This window comes from Micropterus salmoides, unplaced genomic scaffold (genome assembly GCF_014851395.1).
Source record: "Micropterus salmoides isolate LMB-PRFRI ecotype aquatic unplaced genomic scaffold, ASM1485139v1 Ms_hic_scaffold_19, whole genome shotgun sequence".
In the NCBI taxonomy this organism is placed as follows: domain Eukaryota; kingdom Metazoa; phylum Chordata; class Actinopteri; order Centrarchiformes; family Centrarchidae; genus Micropterus; species Micropterus salmoides.
The window spans coordinates 18,201,917-18,227,367 of record NW_024041039.1 but is presented as its reverse complement, the minus strand read 5'-3'; the positions used below and the strand labels follow the sequence as shown (position 1 = coordinate 18,227,367).

At 39.9% G+C, this 25,451-nt stretch overlaps 3 protein-coding genes across 4 annotated transcripts in view; 2 read left to right on the top strand and 1 right to left on the bottom strand.

Moving 5' to 3' along the window:
• Positions 1 to 281: 281 nt before the first annotated feature.
• tacc3 (transforming, acidic coiled-coil containing protein 3) lies at positions 282 to 7,187 on the bottom strand. The gene is made up of 17 exons (XM_038728899.1): positions 7,075 to 7,187; positions 5,103 to 5,268; positions 4,683 to 4,807; positions 4,557 to 4,600; positions 3,270 to 4,464; positions 3,122 to 3,173; positions 2,873 to 3,026; positions 2,585 to 2,643; positions 2,365 to 2,495; positions 2,147 to 2,231; positions 1,899 to 2,027; positions 1,362 to 1,429; positions 1,222 to 1,265; positions 965 to 1,125; positions 742 to 848; positions 539 to 659; positions 282 to 462 (listed from the first exon to the last, which is right to left on the bottom strand). Exons 2-17 carry the CDS (start codon positions 5,265 to 5,267, stop codon positions 397 to 399), a joined length of 2,706 nt encoding a protein of 901 aa, XP_038584827.1. The 5' UTR covers position 5,268; positions 7,075 to 7,187; the 3' UTR covers positions 282 to 396.
• A 1,947-nt stretch (positions 7,188 to 9,134) lies between these two features.
• Positions 9,135 to 24,230, top strand: kif15 (kinesin family member 15). The gene is made up of 35 exons (XM_038728890.1): positions 9,135 to 9,293; positions 9,622 to 9,652; positions 9,941 to 10,127; positions 10,294 to 10,370; positions 10,500 to 10,537; positions 10,636 to 10,733; positions 10,831 to 11,010; positions 11,197 to 11,406; positions 11,501 to 11,626; positions 12,338 to 12,460; positions 12,575 to 12,722; positions 12,885 to 12,976; positions 13,108 to 13,317; positions 15,418 to 15,595; positions 15,676 to 15,817; positions 16,359 to 16,500; positions 16,615 to 16,782; positions 16,875 to 17,003; positions 17,121 to 17,226; positions 17,366 to 17,531; positions 17,616 to 17,766; positions 18,521 to 18,606; positions 18,731 to 18,809; positions 18,914 to 19,000; positions 19,102 to 19,206; positions 19,366 to 19,488; positions 19,597 to 19,743; positions 20,190 to 20,285; positions 20,415 to 20,579; positions 20,817 to 20,911; positions 22,601 to 22,667; positions 22,753 to 22,790; positions 22,923 to 23,055; positions 23,434 to 23,565; positions 23,670 to 24,230. The coding sequence occupies exons 1-35, from the start codon at positions 9,275 to 9,277 to the stop codon at positions 23,742 to 23,744; spliced, it is 4,149 nt and encodes a 1,382-aa protein (XP_038584818.1). The 5' UTR covers positions 9,135 to 9,274; the 3' UTR covers positions 23,745 to 24,230.
• A 752-nt stretch (positions 24,231 to 24,982) lies between these two features.
• The window catches only part of tdrd9 (tudor domain containing 9), a 38,620-nt gene continuing 38,151 nt past the window's right edge, over positions 24,983 to 25,451 (top strand). For both annotated transcript variants that reach the window (XM_038728893.1, XM_038728891.1), the window contains exon 1: positions 24,983 to 25,139. In XM_038728893.1, the coding sequence (XP_038584821.1) occupies positions 25,015 to 25,139 (125 nt within the window). In that variant the 5' untranslated portion in view covers positions 24,983 to 25,014. The remainder of the gene's footprint in view (positions 25,140 to 25,451) is intronic.

The window sequence follows — 25,451 nt, the reverse complement described above, 5'->3', positions numbered from 1 at the left end:
GAGCATTGTGTCAGGTGAGCTCTTGTTTTGTTGTAAGCATGGCAGGATGGGGATGAGCTTTGGCTCCAGACAGATATGGGGTGAGTATGTTGAACAGCTCCTGTGTTTAAAGTAGAAATCCTACACAGAACAAACATTTTATAGGCTTCAAAACGGCCATGCGACTTCCATGTGCATTAATAATGCTTCAAATCCAAAACCCAGATGACAAGATTCAAAACATTAAACACTGCCCCCTAGTGGTTTGAAATAATGCAGAAATTAAAAGACTAGTCTAATAATTACCACAAGTCACTTAAACTTCTTTATTAACTTTTTACAGTATTATAAGAACATGTATAAAGACGAACCTACTACACAACAAATAAAGAAAAAGTACAGAATTTACAAATTAGCTCAACCCTTCTGAACTTTGTTGATAAGGTCATCACAAAGTTTGGTTAGCTCTTCAACCTCCTTCTCCTGTAAAAGAAAAAAAGATATTTTCTCATCTTCAACACCTCTGCAAATCCATACCATCTAATTAACATTCACTCACCTTCTGGTCCAGGCTCTTCTCCAATGACTGTGTCTTCAGCTGCTCACGACGCAGCTGCGCTTGAAGTGCAGATACCTCAGCCTTGAACTTGGACCGCACCTCGGCAATTTCTCCATTTGCACTAAAGGTGAACAATAAATGTCAGTCTGATGCGGCAAGTCTTACAATTTACACCATTAACACAGGAGAGTCAGATTTCTTACTGGCCAATTTTCTCCTCAGCGTGGGCTTTAAGGGTCTGGTAGCGCTGCTCCTCCTTTTTGATCCGTGCCAGATAGTCCTGAGCACAAGCTTTCAGCGTCTCTTCATTCTGGGGGGGAAAAAAAACAATTTACCCATCAAACTGACACAGCTTTGTTAAAACCTAGAAATGTGTCACGTATGCATTTGTGGTTCACAACAAGGGTAGTATTCATATTCTCTAACCTTTTTGTAACCCTCAATAACATCCTTGTACTTCTCCAGTCTCTTGAAAAGGTCTGAGAAAGATCTTTCCATGGCGTTCAGGTCACTGGACACTTGATCCTTCTCCAGCAGGGCCTTATTGAGCTTTGCTTGGGACACCTCCCTCTCCTTTTCTTGGTCAGCTGAATAATACAAGAAAATTGAAGAGCTCTTTTTAATACACCACTATGTCAGAAGTCCCTCAGTCTGTGACATAAAAATAATTTATATTAACTTACCCATCATTTTTGCAATCATGAGCTCAAATTCTGCAATTATTTTCCTGTTTGGGGAAAAAAAAAAAAAAAAGGTGTCAAATGTCTTGAAACATTGATATTAAATAAATGACAAAAACAAAATTAAACAAAGTACAGCTCACCTCATTTCTTGACCATCGTCTAGTAGCTTTTTATACTTTGCACTCCACTGCTCCTCTTTTTCCTTTGCCTATTGGAAAAAATACACCATTATCCTGGAGTCCATGTTTAAATTGGTGTCCTTTTAGAAAAGATGTTAGTTAATAGCCTTTTCCAACCTACACTGTTTCAAGTCAGGTGGCAAATCTCATCACTATGTGCCTTGTCTGTTCCTCAGGTTTAACTATGGATGTTCACAATTGTTATGAAATATTGATCTCAGTAAATGACTGAAGACTCTAAATAACTGATATCTGATTAAGAAAAAAAGATTAAGCTGATCGTTGACATTACCCATTTAATCCATGAATTGACTGTAGTTAAATCAGATTACTCTGAACTGCTTCAGGGATTGTTTGAAAATCCAATCAACAAGGTCTAGACTAGTTGTTTCAGTCTGTATAAACATGTGGTGTTCACACACTTCAAATGCAAAACCTCTTCAGCTTTTGGAACGACTGCTGTTATTCAAATCGCAAAAGACAGTGAGCAGGACATACTTCTGCCTGGACCTTGGCGATTGCTTCATCCATGTCTTTCTGACTGTACTTCAGCACTTCAATAATGGCATCCTCTGCGTTTGCTGGCTGGGGGAAAGGAGGGACGAGGCTCTCAAGGATTGGACGAGGCTAGATGACAGTAAATAAATCAAGTTAGGAGACTTAGCAAGGACGCACTGAATATTGTTTCCAAAAATAGTGGAAAGGCATTTCCACGTAGTTTCCAGGTACAGTCAATAGTGGCTTACTGGTGCTGTAGCATCAAACAGTTTGAAATAATCTTTTAGTGGTCCATTTGCTCTCTCTTCTTCCGCCATCTGTGGAGTTTCAAGCCTGAATGGGGGGGGGGGGGGGTTGAAATGGTCAAATTTCAGACAAATTTAATTTTGTTGTAGCAGAACAAATTCTGCTCCAACGTCCAGTGACAGCAGCAATCACAGTAAGTGAGAACAGAAGTGGTTCATACTGTGAAACAAAGGCAACAGGGCGGGGGCCGTGGGTCTGAGCGGCTGGACCTGCAGACTTCTTTGGGCTCTCTCTCAGGAGGGGGTCAAATTTAAGGTACAATGATTGTTTCCTCAATGCAGATTCCTTAAACTGCAGCAAGAGATTTAAAATACGTTTAGGTTGTGCATTGACCAAAGAAATTTGTTATTTAAACACATACACACAAAGTAAGCACTTACACTGCTGGACCCAAACTGTTCCAGGTAATCGAATTGGCCATCGAAGTCATTGGCCATGACTAGATATAAATATCACAGGTTAACATCAATGAGCTTTCCATTTAATGATGCTTCACAAAGAACACATTGAACAATGACACATTTCTGCAGGGATATATTTTCTATGAAACCATACACCAATACCCCCCCCCCCAAAACAATTTCTAAACTCAAATTTAAGGCAACCGAAACATTTACAGATCCTTGTAGAACTAGACAAAATAGAGTTAATGGCCTATATTTACTTACACATAGCTCCAGGAACAAACTCGTCATTGAATTCTGACAGGCCGGTCTGTGACGTCTGCTCAGGCTGACACAATTCAGAAAGCTCAGGACTCTCCTTGGGTTGCTTTGCTTCAAGTTGCTTCTCGTGGTCAGAGGCAGCTGCGAGTTCAACAGTCTGTCATTCACACAGTAACAAAAATGTTTGTGAAAACACAACCAAAGGAAAGTAAAATGAAAAGATGTATTTAGGTTTGTATCAAAGTGCATTACTTCTCCTACTGCTCCAGGGTTGGGACTGACAGCTGGGACAGTCTCTCCAGTGCTACAGAGGGCAAAAGCATACAAACTTAGTGAAATAAAGTGTCACTGGATGTAAACGCTTGATACACTCAGATAAAAATTTAAAAAATTAACATACCATGCTGGTGATGCTGCAGGCTTGTCTGTTTGCTCTGGAATGGAAGTTTCCATGAGCACAGGGCCAGCTTTCTTGCTGCACTTTGGAGAGTTGCTCATGATTGTTTTTGTGCCGAAGGGATTGAAGTTTGGGTCGTCAAATTTGTCAAAGTCAAATGAGTAAGACGCTTTGGGAACCGGAACATCATCAACATCAGTAGCGGCTGGCTTCGCTGGAGTTTCTTTTGGTGGTCTGATGTCACACGCCGGCTTCCCCACCTTAGATTTTAGACCAGGAGGCCTTTTGCCAAATTTCTTTGGTGGCGGTTTCTGTGGGACCTCACTGCCATCATCAAAATTGATCTCAAGCATGACTGGTCCTTCCTTGACTGGGGCACCAGCTGGCTGCAATATGGATTCAGCAGCTGATGGTTCCGCTACATTAGCTGAAATTGGGGCCTCTGCAGCTATGGGTTTCACCTCCTCAGGCTGAACAGGAACATCTTGAGCCAACTCAGGTATGTCAACATCTTTGGGTTTATTTTCCTTTATCTGTGCCTCCTCGACAGGTGGGGTACTGTCTGGCGTCTTTCTCCCAAGGACAGGGGAATTCTGTATTTTAGAGCCACCGGTTTGGAAAGGATTGATTGCGTCAAGGTTGTCAAAATCCAAGCTGTAAGAACCTTTCGTTGGTAGCGGTTTATCTTCTACAAAACTGCCCAAACAAGTCGTTGGCAGCGGAGCATCTTCTACAAAACTGCCTGACACGTTCGTTGGCAATGGCGCATCTTCCACAAAGCTGCCCGACACTTTGCCTTCACCAACATCCATCAACATTTCAGCAGGTTGTTTTTCATCAGGTGTGGCAGTGTATGAATCATGTTCCTCGACCGCTGGGAGCTTCACCACTGTGACCACACTGCTCTCTGTGGAGCTGATGTCGGCAGAGACGTCAACCAGCGAGTTTTCCACAGATGGGGAGAATGGGAGTGTCTCGTCTAGTGCAGACTCTATTTTGGCGGCCTCCTCCAAGATATTCTCTGGTTTGGTGTGTTGAGGCACAGTTTGATCTGTAGAGGTTTCAACAGCAGGCCTTGGAGAGAGGAGCATCTTACTAGACCCCTGAAATGGATTGACTGCATCAAGGTTGTCAAAATCCAGCTGATAGTCTCCTTTGCTTTGTATGGGCATGTCATCATCAGGATAAGATGACAGTTCTGAGGAAAATTCAAGAAGATCATACATTTTTCAACATTCAGACACATTCAAGGAAAACAAAATGTATATTATATAAAGATAGGTCAATTACCTTGTATGGGTTCACTAAGCTCAGTGGCATCTGGTAGCAAAGTGCTGTAAAAATAAAACAGACTGTTACTTAAACTGATCAGTCATTTCACTGGAGGCATTTTGCAGTATGAGAAATGTTGCTTACTTTGTTTTATCCAAATGTAGGGACTCCATTGCTTTTGCACACTCGTCCACGCTTGTCATCTTCACAGAATTGGGAGATAGAATTCTTCTACTCACTGGGTCTCTTCTTGGAGTCTGAAAACAAACCTACACACAAGTAAACTGATCAGTACAGTAAACGTAACCTAGATACAAGGTGATCTACAGGAAAAATAAAAATTTGATAGGAAAATAATATCCTAAATTTACATATGGTCAAAGTATCAAATAAAAAGGTGTCCAGTGTTAAAAAGGTGCAACAAAACTAAAGAACACTAAGCTGGTGACACAACTGTATAAAATGTTCAGCCAGGTGTCATTATGGTGTGAAAAAAAACAAACAAACAAAAAAACTAGATGAGCAAGGAAACGACATCTAAAAAAAAGTAAGCCGGTCCTGTACCTTTGCGACCTTTGGCACCGTCTTACTGGGTAGGTTCTCTGTCTGACGCAGGATAGAGGGCCTCCCTGTCGGCTGATCCAGGGCAAAAATGTCATTGATTGTGCTGTTCTGCTTTCCTCCAGGGTAGACCCCACGATTCTCATCATTCACATCAACAGAACTCATCCTGTAAAAGCCGAGAGACAAACTAAGTTACAGGGCTGGATTGGCCTGACTACACTCTGAGGGAGGCGTCATCCTGAAAGCTGCACCCAGTTGATAAGACACTTTTACTGATGTGTGTAAAAATGATGTGCACAGATGACAAAGTTAACAGCAGCATCAGAAACATGTCTGCCAATTTACGTATGTTGGTAAATCTTGGTCTGCATGTGCCTATAATTTTTATTTGTATAATAAGCTCCTTCTTTAGATAAGTTTTTTTTTTTTTTTTTTTTTTTTTTTAAACAGAACAATTATCCCCTGAGAGTAAAAAATAAATAAATTACAAAGCTGTTAACTACACAGGCAATGATGCAGTGTGCTAGGCCGACCTGCTGGCCAATATTAGCTTCCTGTAGATATGTTAATATCAGACTAATAACCAATAAGTAACAAGAAATGTTAACACAGCAATGCGAAAATGAGGTTGAGGTAGAAACAGTAACGTCATTATATAGTTTGTCCACCAGAGGGCACTAACAAGTTTATTTTATTTACTGTTAAATGTCTAGTTCACCACATATCTTGGTCACAATTGTGATCAATACATACATAATGTTGTATTGGCTGGAAACATTTTTTAATTATTTAAAACTCAATATATCTGATGAAAATTATATAATATCAGGTTTGAAATATCTGGTTTTGATCAGGCAAAATGAGAAGAAATGCACGGGTGAATGACTTGAGGCACCTGAAACTAAACCTTTTTTACAGTATACATTTTCACTGAAACACAGGTGTAATTAGTTACATTACAATGACTTTGTTCCATGTTTCACTAAATCATGCTAGTGAGCAAGCAACATTACAATGGCGTGGAAGTGACAAAACTTACAATTACATGTTATGCCAGCCATCGTCCTTTTTATTAATGACCTGTGCTTTTCATGCTGTGACATGTCAAAATGTCTGCTATGAAAAAGGTCTATTAAACAATAATTGGTGGAATGACCTGAAGTCAGTGAAACACTTACAAGGGATTTGAAAGGGATGAAATGATTTCCAAGTGACTTTCTGCTTGACTAATGTGCTTCAAGTTTGGTCTAAGAAAGTTTTTAATAAATAACGTTATATGACAAAGAGTCAACGCGGGATTTTTAGAATAAAGCTAACGTTAAATGTTAAGTACACACACGTCAATTATGACAAACATTTTGGTCCTAAATAATTACATAACATTTTTGACTGACTTTAACGTTATATGTTGAGGTATTAATATCTGCAACTAAGTGAGCTAAGGCATTTCTGAATCCAAGGCCAAGAACAGGTTGAATCACAACATAACGTTATAACTTCACACTTTAATGCAACACCGTTAGTGAATGACATTTGTCTTAACGTTATTGTCTTGGGACCAATGTCGCCAACGTTTTCATCCATCCGTTAGTTCTAGCTAACGTTAATATTAACACCCAACGTTAGCTTTCAAAGGCCAAAACATTCAACGTGACTGTGCTAAGGTTACACTAATGTTAGTCATTACCAAACGTGCCAGACGTTTGTCATAAAACCCACAACCAATTTTGACAATTAAGTTAGACTAATATTATTAACATAACTAACGTTGGCATTGGATGTTTACGTTAAATCAACAACAAAGGCTAACTTACGTTTGCTAAGCTAACTGTTAACGTTAACATTTCTTTTGAACGAACGTTATCTAAAGTCAAAGTAAAGCAGAGGGAAACAAAAAACTTGGGATCACATTTTATATACAGAAAACAGCAGGATATACTAACTATATTATCATCCTATACTGACCACCTACCTCAATAAAAGAAGCCGAAATTAAAACGGCTTTCGTCAACACATTCAACTGCTGGGCGACGGAGACGCTACGACGTAGTTTTGAAAAACCCTCGCCTGCGCCGGGTGACAACCGTTTGGAATTTAAAAGTCTTGAAACGCACCAATAACATCGCCAGAAACGTTCAAATGTAACGCGCTTCCTGGTTAAGCATCCAATCGCGCTAAAGAGCGGATATGATCCAATCGACGACTGCGCAGAATGGGTCAACAAATTAAAAGAGAATAAAAGATAATACGAAAGGCAAGATAATTGTTTCGGCAATTAGCTAAACGTAACAGCTACAGTTTCCAAGCTCAGCGCACACTACGACAAAATCAAAACTGTACCGACAGTTTTTTTTAACACTGGCTTTTAATTACCGTCAGACAATGAGATATGAGGTACTCTACGAACCGCATTCAAGTTTGATTTATGTATTGACAATATGTGCGAAACACAAGGCTTGTTTATCGCATTAGCAAAGTGATAACATTGCGTAAATAACACGACAATAAACCTATAATCCTGTTGAATATATAAAGGAAATTGGTTCACTGCATTCATTGCTTTTTATGTCAAAACCAACGTGATTTGGTTTAGAGGCATTGAATGTGAAATGGAAAGTAAGGGGAGGGGAGGTGGAGGCATTTATTATTCCTTGTTTAGAGGAAGGCCACTGGTCCCTGTGTTTAACTAAGTTTAAACTAATTTAAATTCATAGCTCCAAACAAACATAATCAGGAAGTGTATAACAGTATCAGCTGTTGAAACCCTAAAATACCACAAATTATCTCAGCAATTTTGTCAGTGGCAATTAATTATGGTCTGTCTCCCTGCTAGACATCTTACCTAGTTTCAGAGAGCCTTTGTTATTGGGGGCCAAGGTAAAAACAAAATCTATGTATCTATTATGTCTATATCCCCACTTACACCACCTGCGTTAATACTGACTTTGTTATTAGTTAAAATTGACTTTATTAGTAGTTAATATAACATTTTATGCTTTATCAGTTATAAACTGGTATAATACATATTTTTTTTAAAAACTTGGATGTCTACAGGATTTCTTATGTTTGTGTATATCAATTTATCAACTTGGAGGAATTTCTTCAATAGACTGTTTGAAAACATACCACAGTAGAAGGCTGCTGAGCATTTGACCATTTAGGTACTAAACAGCAAAACTGGCTTCATGGCTCATATAGTAGTTCAAGCTCTGGACCTCAAGACCCAACACTCTTTATCATGAACAATAAATTGCTAAATGTGGGAAATGTGAAATTTTAACACTGGATATGTGATTGAACAGGAGTCATTCTTCTGGGAATGGGACGGGAAAGGAGTATTTTTATGGGAGTGGGATGGGACGGGATTGGTAATCCACTCCTGTGTCACCAAGGGCAGATATTTCATGTCACATCCTGTTAACACTGTGAAGTTGAACGTCTTTGACGACAGAAAACAGCGTGTTAACACGTCGATTTTGGGTTCTACCACTCCATCAGTTTCTGATCCTGTCCTGTCATGAACAGACTTTTGAATAGATTAAAACACCACATTTATGTTTAGAAATAAATTCTTATAAAACAGAGACTGAAAACACACCTGTAGAGTAGTGTGAGTCTGATTTTCTACACTCCGAAATAATATATAATTATATTGTAAAATAAACACTGAATTTGTGGCATAAAGGTTTGTTTTATTTAAAAAATAACAAGTGAAATCAGCAAACAGCTCTGTTTAATTCTAATCGGGCCTCTGTCATGCTTATGTAGGCCTACCCTGCTTTATGCTTCCTATAGGTCTAGCCCAATTCTGGATTTAATTGCGATTGTAATTTCGATTTAATAGAACTGATGTAATGCCTGTATTTTCTTTCACTGGATGTAGACAGTAAAAATCACCTACCATCGACCATTTAAAATAATTTCACCCTTTCAGAACTCTTCAGGAAGTCATGATGTTGCACACTCCGGTACAGTAGGTGGCGGCTGTGGTCTGTGGTCCGGTATTAAACGAAGAAGAACGAGAACAAGAATAGGATGAAGAGAAGAAGAAGACGACGACGACGACGGGGAGACCTGCCCGCCAATTTGGAAGATGTAAACAGTGTCGTCCTTTTTTCGTCTGCTGTGAAACAAAGTACATTTTACCTCAAAACGTCAAACATTTGTGAACAATGAATCCCAGTGGAAAAGGTAACGCACTAAATTCATATGTGTTTGGTTAACAAACTAATGTGCTGTCACCATGCCACAGACAGCTACATTTAATCAACATTCACTGTTTTTTGGTAAGCTATTTAATCTTTTTACATACAGTCTATGTATTTAACCTAAGTTAGTCGGAGTCAGCTAACATGACTTACCAACTCTTTAACGTTACTATCTTGACCGTTTTAAACGCGCAGTTATATTAACGCTGTGTTTACTGACTAACGATACTAGTGTTTATAACGTTTAGCTTTAGGAAGTCAAACTATCGGCTAACGTTAAATAAATGTTAATCTTGTAATTTTGTTGACAGGACCCGCCGATTCATCCCAGCTTGCTCCCAGGTAATGTAGTAACTTTAGGTCACTTTGCTTACTTCATCCAAAAAAAAAACGAAAACCAAATATGTACAGGAAGTTATCTGTGTGTGGATACTTTTTTCTTCCTAAGTGATTGTGGGTTTGACTGTTGGGCTAGTCTTTCTGTTTGGACTGAGGATACATTCTCTTCACACAGTGGAATAAACATTTCCATGTCCTTCAAAGTTAATGAGTAGCTGCAACATTAGTAAAAACAATTACCTGCATGATTTACAAGTGTTAATGTTTTTCATTTTATTCCTGGTGCTACAGCAGTGATAGCGACTCCATCAAAGTTTTTGTGCGAGTGCGACCTCTGACCCAGGGTACTGGGCTGACCACAGATGGAGATCAACATCTGTGTCTCACAGTCACCTCCCCCAACACCATCCGTCTGCTTTCAAAACCAGAACCACGGACCTTCACCTATGATCATGTTGCTGACATGGATATATCTCAGGTTGGGAGCACATGGTTATTGTATTGTCAACGTACCAGTGACATGGGTTAAACTAACTTGAGTGACTTAATAGTGACCTCGTTTGTCAGTGTGGGATGTAGACTTTATGACTCATAATGTTGGTCCTGGTCGGTGTGCATAATCTTTATCTGTCATTCTTTAACAGGATTCTGTTTTCTCCATTGTGGCCAAGAATATTGTTGAGTCTTGCATGAATGGATACAATGGGACAATATTTGCCTAGTAAGTGGTCTTTATGTTGTTTAGGTACAGTACAACATTTTCAGTATTTTAAGGCATGATCGCTCTGCTTTGTGCTTCTTGTGAAATGCCCATTAATTTCCTAATTGGATCCCTCTCTTGCTTCTGCAGTGGGCAAACTGGCTCAGGGAAAACATTCACCATGCTTGGTAAGATTTCAATATGTTGATTATATTGTGTACTACAAATTGTTTAAGATCCAGCAATAGAATAATTGCAGTGACAAATTTATTCTCTCTCTCTCTAGGACCATCTGAGTTGGACAACTTCACAGATGAACTAAGGGGGGTTATTCCTCGAAGTTTTGAGTACCTGTTTTTTCTCATCAACAGAGAAGTGGAAAGGGTGAGCTGTAACATTTCGTAAACATGAAAGTCTTGTATACCAATATTTCATATTTGTTTTCTCATGAATCTGGTCTTTTGTTCTTTTTCCTTTAAAGTCTGCCAAGTCCAAGAGTTTCCTTTGCAAATGTTCATTTATTGAGATATACAATGAACAAATCTATGACCTTCTGGACACAGCCTCAGCCAGCCTTTTCCTCAGGGAGAACATCAAGAAAGGTGTATTTGTTGAGGGAGCTGTCGAGAAGTTTGTCAACTCAGCTGCTGAAGCCTACCAGGTATAAATACTTTGAGGCCTTTTACTTGAATACTTTTTGTGTCATAGAAGGTTATTGTACTATGATAGATCGTAACACTTGTGTTCCTATTCTATCATAATGTAAAAAGTGTGTGTGTGCGTGCACATTTTTCTTTATTAAGCAATGTCAAATTATTACAGACTGGTAATCACATTCTATGCATAGGTGTTGTCAATGGGCTGGCGTAACCGACGAGTGGCCTCCACCTCCATGAACCGCGAGTCTTCCAGATCTCATGCAGTGTTCACTATGACTTTGGAGTCCAAAGAGTCCATAAATGAAGTGGTGAACATCCGAATGTCTCAGTTGAACCTGGTAGATCTGGCAGGGTCTGAGAGGCAGAAAGACACACACACAGAAGGCTCCAGACTCAAGGTGAAGCTTCGTACATGAATTCAGTCTCATACTAAGGTACATTTATTATTTTTGCTGTTGCTAACAGTTGTTGTATGCATTGCTTCTCTTTCAGGAGGCCAGCAGTATCAATCGCTCCCTCATGTGTCTTGGTCAGGTGATCATGGCACTGGTTGATGTGTCCAATGGGAAGAACCGCCACATCTGCTACAGGGATTCTAAACTCACCTTCTTACTAAGGGTGACTGTTTTTAAATGCAAAATACATCCTAGGTGTGGCTTTGAAGGGGGAGTGTGTTGCTTTGTATCAGTGTGGAGTTCTTCAGTGGAATTAGGTGGTTTGTTTTCATGTGAAACATTTGTAAATTACTTAAATGTAATTATTACATAAAATACACATTTTCATGTTGCAGTTCTGTCAACTGAAACCGCCATGGATGTTTGTCTTGGGAAGAGATTATATAACTCACATTCAACCCGTGTATGAACTCTTTGAACAAATACTGGTTGTGTGGGATGTGAGTTGGTTTAAATTAAAGCTGGGGTAGGTAAATTTGGAGAAACTATGAAGAGACGGCTAGATTTTGAAAGTAAAATCCCACCCCTCCCTTGAGGCCTTCCTCCAAAGCCACTCCCCCGAAACACATTTTCATGTCCAGTGATGCTGTCTTCACGTGCTCCTCGGATGGTCTCACATCCCGAGTTGAAGTCATTCTTCCGACTTCAGTGAGAGTTTTAAGTTATGTGTTTCTGAAATAAGTTGCCTACCCCAGCTTTAACAAGAAGCAGGATCAGTCTCGTACACTTGAAGTATTGAATTTTGCTTCACATTCATTCATATCAGTTCTTTTTGCTTTGGTATAACACTTGTAATATTACATTCAAAGATGTGATTGCGCTAATATAATTTCTATAGGAATTAAGCACTGTAACAATGTCATTTTTATTTCAGGACTCTCTTGGAGGAAATGCAAAGACTTACATCATAGCCAATGTACACCCCGGTTCAAAGTGTTTTGGAGAAACTCTATCCACCTTGCAGTTCGCCCAAAGAGCTAAGTTGATCAAGAATAAGGTATCTGTCAAACTCAACCATATAATCTATTAAGACAGCCTTGACTTAACCAAGTTCTAGTGATTTAAAAGTTAGAGCACTTTTCATCCCTGTGCAATTATTCTGCTTTGCCAGGCCATTGTCAATGAAGACACACAGGGAAATGTGAGGCAGTTACAAGCTGAGATGAAGAAGCTGAAGGAGCAGCTTGCACAGGCACTGGCTTCTCAGGCAGTGCACTATGGGAGAGATATAGCGCCAGGAGGACCTGAACTTGCAATGGGTAACAATACATGGACCGAACATATGTTAACCTTAACACCCACACATTAAAAAACATTAATGTATTAAACACAGAACCTTGGGTTACTGTATTACAGCAAAGTTACATGTTTTAAAGAAATGTTTGCTGCTACGTAAAGTGTAAATCCGCTCTTCTCATCAGGTCCACCCATAGAAATTCAACACGATGTCTCATATAAAGCAAAGTTTATGGCAGCTGTTCGTCTGTGGAGGAAGCGAGAGGAGGAGAAGAGGGTATGGGAAATGTTTTATGTTTTTTTTTTTTTTTTTGGCTTGGTCATGCCGTTGTGGAAATGATGATGCTGCTGCTGTGGTGAAATAATGTTTGCACAGGGAAACATACACTAATGGTTGACTACACTCAGGTGCTGCTCGAGAAAGTGACTCAGCTTGAGGAGGCCTTGACGCAGAAAGACAAATTCATCCATTCCAGCCGAATGATTGTCAGGTTTCGAGAGGACCACATCCTTCGCCTTGAGAAAAAATTGAAGACAGGAGATGGCTTACTGTCAGACAAGGAGTCTCAGGCTCTGATTGACCAGCTGAAAGAAGAGATAAAGATCTTGAGAGATCAGGTACAAAATAAAATACCTTTTGAGCACTTATTAACTTACTGCTGATGTCTAAATGTCTGTATATGTCTGTGTGGATCTAGTGTGGATGTTGTATAGTTCATATGTCCAAAACATATGACGCTGAAGTTGCTGCAGACAATTCTAATGACATAATTTATTTCCTCTAAAGAACAAAATTATAAAAAAATTAAAAACTTTTGTTTTTGCCGCCATTCATCATGAGCTGAACTCAAAGATCTAAGACTTTCTCTATGTACACAAAAGGCCTATTTCTCTCAAATATTGTTCACAAATCTGTCAAAATCTGTGTTAGTGAGCACTTCTCCTTTGCCGAGATAATCCATCAACCTCACAGATGTGGCATATCAGGAAGCTGATCAGACAGCAAGGGTATTGCACAGGTGTGCCTTAGGCTGGCCACAATAAAAGGCCACTAAAAAATGTGCAGTTCCATCACACGGTACAATGCCAAAGATGTCCCAAGTTTTGAGGGAGCGTGCAATTGGCACGCTGACTGCAGGAATGTCCACCAGAGCTGTTGTCTGTGAATTGAATGTTAATTTCTCTACCATAAGCCGTCTCCAAAGGCGTTTCAGAGAATTTGGCAGTACATCCAACTGGCCTCACACCCGCAGACCACGTGTAACCACACCAGCCCAGGAGCTCCACATCCAGCATCTTCACCTCCAAGATCATCTGAGACCAGCCACCCAGACAGCTGCTACAACAATCGGTTTGCATAACCAAAGAATTTCTGCACAAACTGTCAAGAACCATCTCAGGAAAGCTCATCTGCATGCTCGTTGTCCTCATCGGGGTCTTGACCTGACTGCAGTTAGTCGATGTCACCAACTTGAGTGGGCAAATGCTCACATTTGATGGTGTCTGGCACTTTGGAGAGGTGTTCTCTTCACGAATGAATCCCGGTTTTCACTGTACAGGGCAGATGGCAGGCAGCGTGTATGGCGTCGGGTGGGTGAGCGGTTTGCGGATGTCAATGTTGTGGATCGAGTGGCCCATGGTGGCGGTGGAGTTATGATATGGGCAGGCGTGGGTTATGGACAACAAACACAGGTGCATTTTATTGATGGGATTTTGAATGCACAAAGATACCGTGATGAGATCCTGAGGCCCATTGTTGTGCCATTCAACCACGGGGGCAGTGGTGGCCCAAAGGTTAGAGACTGGAAGGTCGCTAGTTCAATTCCCGGACCAGCAGGGTAAAAATCTGGGTGTGGAAAGTAAACCAAGCTTGCCCTCCCTCATTTACCACCACTGAGGTGCCCTTGAGCAAGGCCCATAAGCAACAGCAGTGGAGCTGCTTAGTGGCCAGCAGACCAGGCTGGTTGTACTGGGCAGGCTTCCAGGTGTGAATGTGTAACCGTGTGAATGTGATGAGGGCCTTCCTGCAAAAGAGAGGGAGGAGAGAGCTCTCCCCTGAATAAATAAGGTTAAAAAAAACGATCTTCACCACATGTTACAGCAGGATCTGTACAATTACAATTACTGGAAGCTTGTAACATCCCAGGTCTTGCACGTATACGACAGCGTGTTCCAGCAACTTTGCACAGCCATTGAAGAGGAGTGGACCAACATTCCATTCCAGGACACAATCAACAACCTGATCAAATCTATGTGTTGCACTGCGTGTAGGCAAATCGTGGCCACAACTGATACTGACTGGTTGTAGACATTGTCCGATGGAAATTTTGTAGACATCGCCCAACCCTACCCCGGACCCACCCAGTACAGTGAAACTGCACATTTTCGAGTGGCCTTTTATTGTGGCCAGCCTAAGGCACACCTGCTGATCAGCATCTTGATATGCACACCTGTGAGGTTGATGGATTATCGAGGCAAAGGAGAAGTGCTCACTAACACAGATTTGTGAACAATATTTGAGAGAAATAGGCCTTTTGTGTACGTAAACAAAGTCTTAGATCTTTGAGTTCAGCTCATGATGAATGGGGGCAAAAACAAAAGTGTTGCGTTTATAATTTTGTTCAGTGTAGTTGCTTACTCTTAAAGATGCAAATGATAGCCATAAATTCCCAAATGTTGCATCTGTTCAACACCATTTTCTGTGTACTGCGCTTTTAGGTTGAACATCACCCAAAGATGACTCGATATGCAGCGGAAAACTTCAGTCTCAGAGAGGAGAACCGTCAACTCCGCTCTCTTGAATCGGTGGTGGAAGCTGAAGAAGCTGCAACTCAAGTTGCTGCTGAGCTCGATGAGACCTTCCAGAGGGCTATGGAGGCAGAAAGGCCCACAGAGAGTAAGATAATTATCACCTTCATCATTTATTAAAAATTAAAATTACATTATATATCTCAGTAAACTCATGTTGCTCCACAGTTCCAGCAGCCTCTTCAACCTCTGTGGCTGCAGATACTGTCTTGGCCGCTACAGCTGAGAGGCTGAAGGCTCAGCTGCTTCAGAAACAGTCTGACCTCACAGCCGCCCTGCAGGCCTTTGAGGAGTACAAAGAAATCACCAAGTAAGGAGGCTATTTAATGAATAAACCTACTCTTAATTATACAATATTCACATGTGCATTAAAAAAGCTTAGCAGATGTTTAGGAACAAGCCCCTCCAAAAGCTAGAAGTATATGCTATCATAGAATCCAATAATATCCAAATAGTAGAACACCTTTGTGAGCACACAGTGTACAGAAGTTGTGTCAATAGTTGCTGTCTGCACAGTGAAATAAGGAAATAGATAAGGAGTTTATACCGTTTTATAATTTGAAAAGAAAAAGGGTCAAAACAATATCTTGCACAGGTCAATATATTTGATAGTGTTTTAGACTTTTTCAACTAACTATTTGTCTACATTAGATAATTATCTGATTTCTTTCTTCAGGAAGAAGGAGTTTTTACTCAGACCACTAGAATACGCTACCTTTTTCTGTTCATCATAATATGGATTCATTTTGGGATGTTAATGAAAGACGCCATTTTTTTAATGTCTTTATAGGCTTATAAAGTACATTTTTGCAGAGCTTAATGTAGTTTTTGAATGGTGCTTTGTGTTCTAGGAAACAGATGTCTCAGCTGGAGTCTGAGAAAAGATACCTTGACAAGTCCAACTGGCATTTGGAAAACATTTTGGAAGCCACACACGCTTACAAGAACCAGGAGGTCTCTGAGCTGAACAGAATTCACGTTGAAACTATAAAGGTGAGTGGATGTTCGAAATGCAGATCAGTGTGAGGCAAATTATAATTATGCAAATTCTCTAACAAACATTGTGGAAAATAATTCCTTTTATCCTTTAAATATCAATTCTACCAGATTCTCACCACGCCCACCAAAGCATACAACTTGCGGTCCCGTCTCGTGCCTCTCTCTAGCCCAGACCACCTGAATGGGACAGACAGTAATGCAGACGACATTTGGGCTGAGCAACCTCCTTCAGACATGAGTGAAATGGCCTTGACTGAGGAACTACGTCAATTACAGGTAAGGCATTGTGGATTATCCCTTTTTTAAATGTGTGTGCAAAAAACACAAAGTCCTCTGATTGGCTCATACCTTCTCTAATTTATCATCAGGAGCAAGCTAGTCGTGTCCAGACACAGCTGAATGAGGAGGAGCTGAAGAACAGCAAGCTGTTGCAGCAAATTGCAAAGCTTGAGGAACAGATCACTGTGCTATCACAAGAGTCTGATCGCAAGGATGAAGTATAATTTCCTCATTTACAATGTTGTCTTATAGAAATGTATGTTATGTAAATGTTTTATTTGGTAAATTTGGACAAACATGATGCTCTTAACTTAACTATTCCTAATTGTTCTCAGCTACTTTCTACTGAGCGAGCTAACAAGAACAGAGATCAGCTTAGCCTCCAAGTAACGGTCAGTGAGCTGCAACAGAGCCTTCAGTCTGAACAGCAAGCAGCAGAAGGTAAGGCTCTGATCTTTCTCCTGTGTGTTGTGATGACCTGTGACTAATCACCCGCCTGGACTTTTGCTGGTTTTGAACTTGGAGGTTTCTGTCAGATGGAATTGGGATATGAGTGACTCTTTCTTTCCCCTCCTTTCAGTGTTAAGGAGTGAGATCCGGGATCTACGCCTGGTGCTGCAGTCCTCCGATAAGGAGCTGGACGCTGTGAAGAACGAGCTAAGAGATAGCCAGAGCAAGCAGCAGAGAGAGATGAGCCAGATCTCAAACAACCTGATCAGCACACAGCTCCAACTTGACAAAGTCCAGTATGCATAAGTCTAATACCTCTGCATTGTGACTTCCTAATCTGATGTGTTGATGTACCAACAACTACCATGTCTTCATTGCAGGCTGGAGTGGGAGCAGCTTCTGGAGCAGCATCGGACACTGCAGGATTCATTTGACCAGCTGCAAGCTGAGGCCAGGTTTGAGGCTGATCAGGCAAGACAGCAGCTGCAGGACAGGCAGCAGGAGATTGATCAACTGAAGGCACAGCTCATGGTTAGTGGACTCAAACTCAATCAAACTTATATGGCCATTTTTATGTTTGGTTCACAGCGAGAATTTTTGGAGGACTACTTTTGCATTTCTTCACAATGTTTTGTGCTTTACCTTGCCATAAATTTTGAGTTCCCTCACAATACTTTGCATTTCCTCGCAATAATTATTTGTCTTCTTTTGCTTCGCTGCTCCCAGTGCAATGCCCTGGTATGGATCAGCTCAATTAATTTATTTTGAACTGGGCAATATTTATGCTGATATAGTACTACTGCTCTAAAGGCATGGTTATGTAGTAAGCGAAACTTAACTAAAACAAATTCTTAGGTCAAAAATTCTCTCCACAAGAAAGCAGTACGGTGATCTGCAGGATGCTTTTGATTTCATTTAACAGTTCCTGTACTCAGGACAACTGCAAGGATACAGATGGAAGTATTCTAAATGTAGAGAGTAAGGCCTACGAGTCAAAAAAGAGGATGCCCACTTGATTTTGTAAGAGCTGGTGGAGGAGGGGTTTCACTGAGGAAAGAGAGAAGTCTCCAGAAGTGGAATTACCTCTCAAACAGACTCAAACCTTTTGGCATTTGTGTTAATGGGTGCAAGTCTTTTCCTTAAAGAAAAGTGTTGGGAGGTAACGCAAAACATGCGTGTGCAAGAGAAGTCAAAGTAGTTCTGCAAAATATTCTCACCGTGAACCTTAGGGGGTTCCACAGTGATCTGTTAACTTTCTAAATTTTATATTCTTGTATATTTATAGGAATTAAATAATTCTCTGCAGACTGAGCAAGAGCGCACAACTACCCTGACCTCCCAGTTAAGAGAAAACAAAGAAAGTACATCAAAGTGAGTTTTGCCATCCATGTTTTCTTTTTTTTGTTTGTTTTTGTTGTTTTAAACAGTTTGAAACATTTAAAGTAACAAATATATATGTATATATAAAATGAGTGACCTGGATGTATGCTTTCAGGGAACTTATTGAAACTGTGGAGCAGAATACACAGCTAAGGAAACAAGTATCAGACCTGGCAGCACAAAATCAGCAACAGGTCAGTCTTAAGAACATTATGCATGATTGAAAATTATAACTATTTGACATTAGAGTTATTGCAGCTCAGTGGCTAAACCTGGTTGTCTGATTTTTGTTGTTAAGGCTTCCAAAATAGTAGATGTTGAGCAAACTCTAAACTCTGCCAAAGAAACAATAAAAGGCTTGGAGCAGAAGATTGAACAGGACAAAGTAAGCCGACGTGTATAATTCTCTCACATTTTGTATTTCTCCCAAAATATTATTGCAGTGTGTCTGCTACCCCACTGAATCCCACCTGTGTATTTTGACAGGATGTTGTTTTAGATCTGATTAACCAAACCAGAGACCTACGCTGTGAGCTGAGCCAGAAGGACCAGACCATTACCCACCTGTCTGAAGACATCAAAGACATCACAGTACTTTACTCTGCCTCCTATTTCACCCCATTTGTTTTAAATATCTTCATTGCTTGCTGTAGTTACCTTTTCCTTTACTCTACCACCTCATACTAGATATGTTGTAATGTTTCAATCAGTCAGGGCATGTTTAAAATAATAGTGTCATTGCTCTTGCAGGCCAAGTACAATGCTGCCTGTCTCGAAAGGGAGGATATCAGAGAGCAAAACTCAAAGATGCAGGCAGAAATCTGTGACCTGAAAGAAACTACAGAAAGACGGGTAGCATCCAACAAAATAGAGGTACGTTTGATCCTGTTGAACACCTCTGTTCATAGATTTTTTTGTTGTTGTTGTAGATTTAAATTTTTTTTTACCTAATTTATTAATACACATAATGTATGTCTTCAGGTTGAGGTGCTGCAGGAGGAGGTTGCTTATGCCACTGAGGAGGTTGAGAGACTCACTAAGGTTTTAGATGAGCAGAACAGCCTCCTCCGAGCTTCTCAGGAGCAAACTGCAAAGAAGGACGTCATGATACAGAATCTACAGCAGAAGGTAAAGTTTATTTTTATCATCTCAACACAGAGCAAACAAATAATCAGGAAGAGGGGAAAAAGTCTAGAAGTTAACATCTTATCAAAACAACTGATTACTAGGGCTGACCCCCAATAAATGCTTTGATGGGCGGAGCCTGATTCGACTGTCAATCTCACAGTCGAAGCTTCGCAGTGAAACAAGGATCATGCCATTTTGGCGTTATGGGGGTGCTAAACGTCTGATTTTACATAGAACTACCAGTTTTCTCCCAATAAGTTAATATACAGCCTATTACAATATATATTTCAACGTTTAATGCTGTAAATAAACATGGAAAAAGAATAAAACTTTCAATAATCGACTATCCATCGACTACGGGCAGTACTTGACGATTCTGATTCAACTATGTAAATCCTTAGTCAGGGACAGCCCTACTGATTACCAAAACTCTCCTTTTGTACCAGGTGCAACAACAACAAGAAGCTGTTGAAAGAACAATCAGAAATGGAAGTCTCAAACCCCTTGTTGAGCCGACATTCACACCTAAATCAATGCCTCGGGTAAGACTTGTCTGTGGTTAATTTGTTCTATTCTCCCTGTTGTTCTGTATTTATTTTTGTTTCATTTGTAATGAGAAATGCACCATGTGTGAATCTGTTTGTTATTTCTTTATTTGTCTGTTTCTTAAGACGCCCTGCACTCCAGGAAGCTTCAGCAGGGACCTGACCCAGGTGCTGGAGAGCCAGGAGAGGGAGCTGGAGAATCGACGCTCCTCTATGATGACCATGGAGATTCTTTTAACTGAGCTGAACTCCGAGAGGGCTGCCAAGAACGAGGAGATCCGAAGGCTTAAGGTAAAAGTTAAATTAATCTATAGCCTTTCATCATTGGACTGAAATATTCATTTATTATGGTTTATAGCAGACTCTTCTGCTTAGTGTCTCTCTTTTCTACTCTAGACTAGACTAAAAGATTTCAGGTTAAATCACTGTATTAAGAATCATTTTTTATATGACATGTTCTAACGATCTTAAGCTCTTAATTAGCTTTGAAGTCTGTCTGTATTCTGTTTGTAATTTCACTGTGTTCAGATGCAGCTGACCGAGAAAGAGATGGTCCGAATGGAGATCCAGGCTTTACTTGACCAGTTTTACACCAAGCAGAGGCAGAATGGAAATAATAACGCGTTGAGTATATTCATCCAGTCATTCATCCATCCACTGCACTAATATACAGGTGCTGGTCATATAATTAGAATATCATCAAAAAGTTGATTTATTTCAGTAATTCCATTCAAAAAGTGAAACTTGGATATTATATTCATTCATTACACACAGACTGATATATTTCAAATGTTTAGTTAATTTAATTGTGATGATTAAAACTGACAACTAATGAAAATCCCAAATTCAGTATCTCTGAAAATTAGAATATTACTTAAGAAAAAGGATTTTTAGAAATGTTGGGCAACTGAAAAGTATGAACATGAAAAGTATGAGCATGTACAGCACTCAATACTTAGCTGGGGCTCCTTTTGCCTGAATTACTGCAGCAATGCGGCGTGGCATGGCAATGATCAGTCTGTGGCACTGCTCAGGTGTTATGAGAGCCCAGGTTGCTCTGATAGTGGCCTTCAGCTCTTCTGCATTGTTGGGTCTGGCGTATCGCATCTTCCTCTTCACAATACCCCATAGATTTCCTATAGGGTTAAGGTCAGGCGAGTTTGCTGGCCAATTAAGAACAGGGATACCATGGTCCTTAAACCAGGTACTGGTAGCTTTGGCACTGTGTACAGGTGCCAAGTCCTGTTGGAAAATGAAATCTGCATTTCCATAAAGTTGGTCAGCAGCAGGAAGCATGAAGTGCTCTAAAACTTCCTGGTAGACGGCTGCGTTGACCTTGGACCTCAGAGAACACAGTGGACCAACACCAGCAGATGACATGGCTGAGTGATGGCCATCACTGACTGTGGCAACTTTACACTGGACTTCAAGCAACGTGGATTCTGTGCCTCTCCTCTCTTCCTCCAGACTCTGGGACCTTGATTTCCAAAGGAAATGCAAAATTTACTTTCATCAGAGAACATCATTTTGGACCACTCAGCAGCAGTCCAGTCCTTTTTGTCTTTAGCCCAGGCGAGACGCTTCTGACGCTGTGTCTTGTTCAAGAGTGGCTGAAACCCATGTCTTGCATACGTCTGTGCGTGGTGGTTCTTGAAGCACTGACTCCAGCTGCAGTCCACTCTTTTTGAATCTCCCCCACATTTTTGAATGGGTTTTGTTTCACAATCCTCTCCAGGGTGCGGTTATCCCTATTGCTTGTATACTTTTTTTCTACCACATCTTTTCCTTCCCTTTGCCTCTCTATTAATGTGCTTGGACACAGAGCTCTGTGAACAGCCAGCCTCTTTAGCAATGACCTTTTGTGTCTTGCCCTCCTTGTGCAAGGTGTCAATGGTCATCTTTTGGACAGCTGTCAAGTCAGCAGTCTTCCCCATGATTGTGTAGCCTACAGAACTAGACTGAGAGACCATTTAAAGGCCTTGGCAGGTGTTTTGAGTTAATTAGCTGATTAGAGTGTGGCACCAGGTGTCTTCAATATTGAACCTTTTCACAATATTCAAATTTTCTGAGAATTTTGGGGTTTTCATTAGTTGTCAGTTATAATCATCAAAATTAAAAGGAATGAACACTTGAAATAGATCAGTCTGTGTGGAATGAATGTATACATTATACAAGTTTCACTTTTTGAATGGAACTACTGAAATAAATCAACTTTTTGATGATATTCTAATTATATGACCAGCACCTGTATACCTGATCCTCCTTTGCTGATGGTTTAAGAAAAATTTATTATGTTCTCTTATAATTTTCAGTGAGGAGTTGAATGACGCCATCAAGCAGTCAATGCTTGCAGAACTACAGGAGGAGAGGGCAGAGAAGGTTTGTTTTGTTTATCTGCTGGTTTTATTTTTTCTCTTTATTGAATAATTAATGTAATATTTGTTCCTCTCTCGTTTATTAACAGAGCAAAATCATGCAGAAGCTGTCTGACACTCTAAAAAGGTAAGCCCCTGTGGTTTAGTAAACTGATCAGTGGTTTGTTATAACATGTTATTATGATCCTTTATTAATGCTTGACAATCACAAGCTCTGTCTTTGTTTTGTTTTTGTTTGTGTTTTTGTGCTGTGGATTAGGATGCAGGAGCAGGAGTCGATGTTGGCCCAGTCTCAAACCTGCGTTCAGGAGCTGACCACCGAGCTGAGAAACCGCTGTCTAGAGTTGCGAGAGCTGAACCACAGGATACAGGATGAGGAGAAACTAATCCAGGTCGGAGCTCTACTCAGTGGATGAGGATACCTTTTTATTAAAGAAAGCATTTTGGGGTTATGTTGTGTTCAACTTTGGCTAATTGGAATTCAGCCATCATTAATTTCATTATTTACACCACCTACTGTGACATGGCAAAATGTCTTCAGTGAAAAAGGCGTATTAGAATATCTTGCAGCATTTGAGCAACAGTACAAAACCTAAAGAGATTGCGTTTACACAATATGAAAACAAAGAGAAGCTGCAAATCCTCACACTGGAGAGGCTGGAACCAGATACTTTTTTTACTTGAAAAATGAACAATTGATCCATAATCAAACTTGTTGCCTTTTCAATTCTTAGTTGTTTGACCAATCAAAAAATCTTCTGTTTTTACAGGAGAACGAGGTTCTCCGAAAGCAGAATGTTCTGCTATCCGAGGAGAACGGAAAACTTGTGGGGCATAAGAACCACAAACAGAGGATTGAGTATCTGGTGAAGCTGAAAAAGGACAACACCAAACTTCAAGAGGTAACCAAAATTTCTGCTATCGTCAAAGGATGATTCTCTTTGATCATGTGAATTCCATTACCACATCATGTCAATCAACTTTGTGCGTTTCTTTTGTTTTAAAGGAAAATGAAAAGCTCAGAACGGAGATAACTTTATTGCGAGACAACACTACATGTCCGCCACTGGAGATGCTGTAAAGCCCTGATTTTTAATTGTTTGAATGGAGGTGAAAAGACGTTGGTTTTTAAATTTCTTATTGTTTTTTTTTTTTTTACTTTATGGACTTGGTCAACTCTTAAGTACAAAAACATTGTGATTCATGATTTCTGTTCTTTTTTTCATTCAGGGAATGTGCAGTAATGATTTTACTTATGACGTGTGTTCATATTATTTACGGATCTTACAAAGTGTTGCCTAGAAGGGATACTGTATCTTTACATTGATCTGCTACAAAACTTGTTGGGTTGCTTTGGAAGGGGATAAGTTAGTTTTCGGACTATGTTGAAGTTCCAACAATATAGAGCAGAATAACATCTTAATGTGAAAACTGAACATTTTTATGTTCAGAATCTTTTAGGTGCTTATATCTGGTGCTGTGACTGACCACCGAGTTGTACCCATGGTAATGTGTTTGTATTTCCCCCATCATACTGAGGTGTATAGTAAATGTCTTTTAAGCATAATGAACATTTCTCTTTTTTAAACTGTAATTAAAAATATTTTTTGTACCTCTAGTAAGCCTCAAGGTCTTGCTTCATGTTTTGTGATGTTTTTCCCCTGAACAGTTAGTTTCTCAGTACTTTATCTCATCACAAAAACTTGAGAAATGTGATCCAGGTCTTTGGATAGTTACACGTGGTAAATCAAAAGTTGGTTTACCTTTAACGCACTAATAGTAGATATGACATTTGTTACATGCATGTGCTATCAGTGATGGAAAGTACATTAATATATTCAAGGACTGTACTTTATTTCTACTTCACATCAACAATGACTGGATTTGACATACAAATATGATCCGTTTATAACATTTAATGTATTTTTATAGGTTAAATTGTTACATAGTTAAACATTGCTCCACCTCGACCAACTGCAATAGTAAAGTACTGCTTACATAATGCATGATCAAATGATATAAGGTATAGGGGCCATTTAGCATAATGAGCACATTTACATCATCTTGCTATTACTTCTATATGACCATTTATATATAACATTTTTAATGTGTATGTTTATAGTGTGGAATTGCTACTTTTTCCTAAGCAAGTAATTACAATTATTTTTTCCACGAATATATAGCAGAATAAAAAAATAAATGAAATTTCTCCTCGTCTTCGAACCGCCAGGGGGCAATGTACAACATATTCCTCACGTGCCTCCATAGACTGTATATAAAGAGCGTGCCTCACGCGCTTCAATAACCTGGTGACGCGAGTGAAAAATGTAGATATTGTTAGCACCTGCATCATGAAGAAAGTCTTCACCGCAGAAGAAATTTCTGAGTGGTTCACCTCGGGGACGACGTTTGCTAACATTAAACTCACAGAAGAGGTGGTTGAGAGACATTTGGATGAGTCGTCGAAAGAGACCAGGTGAGGTAACGTTAGCTTAAAGTTGGCTAACCTCATGCTAACTTAGCATCCTTGGATCTTACCTGACCCGTTAAATTAAAGGAAATTGTTTCCAGCTACAGGTAACACCGTTTTTATCTTGGGTAAGTTGGCTAATAAATTGCATGTATTCACAGTCTGGGGGACGACGGTCATTGGTCTGTCAGCTAACTAAATGGTAGTGTTGAGATGCGCCCAGAATTTTATATGGCTGCCACTACCTAGTGTTAGTGGGTCAAAGTAATAGACTTAACGTTACAATTATTAACTTTACGTAGTTAACTTCTTTCCAAT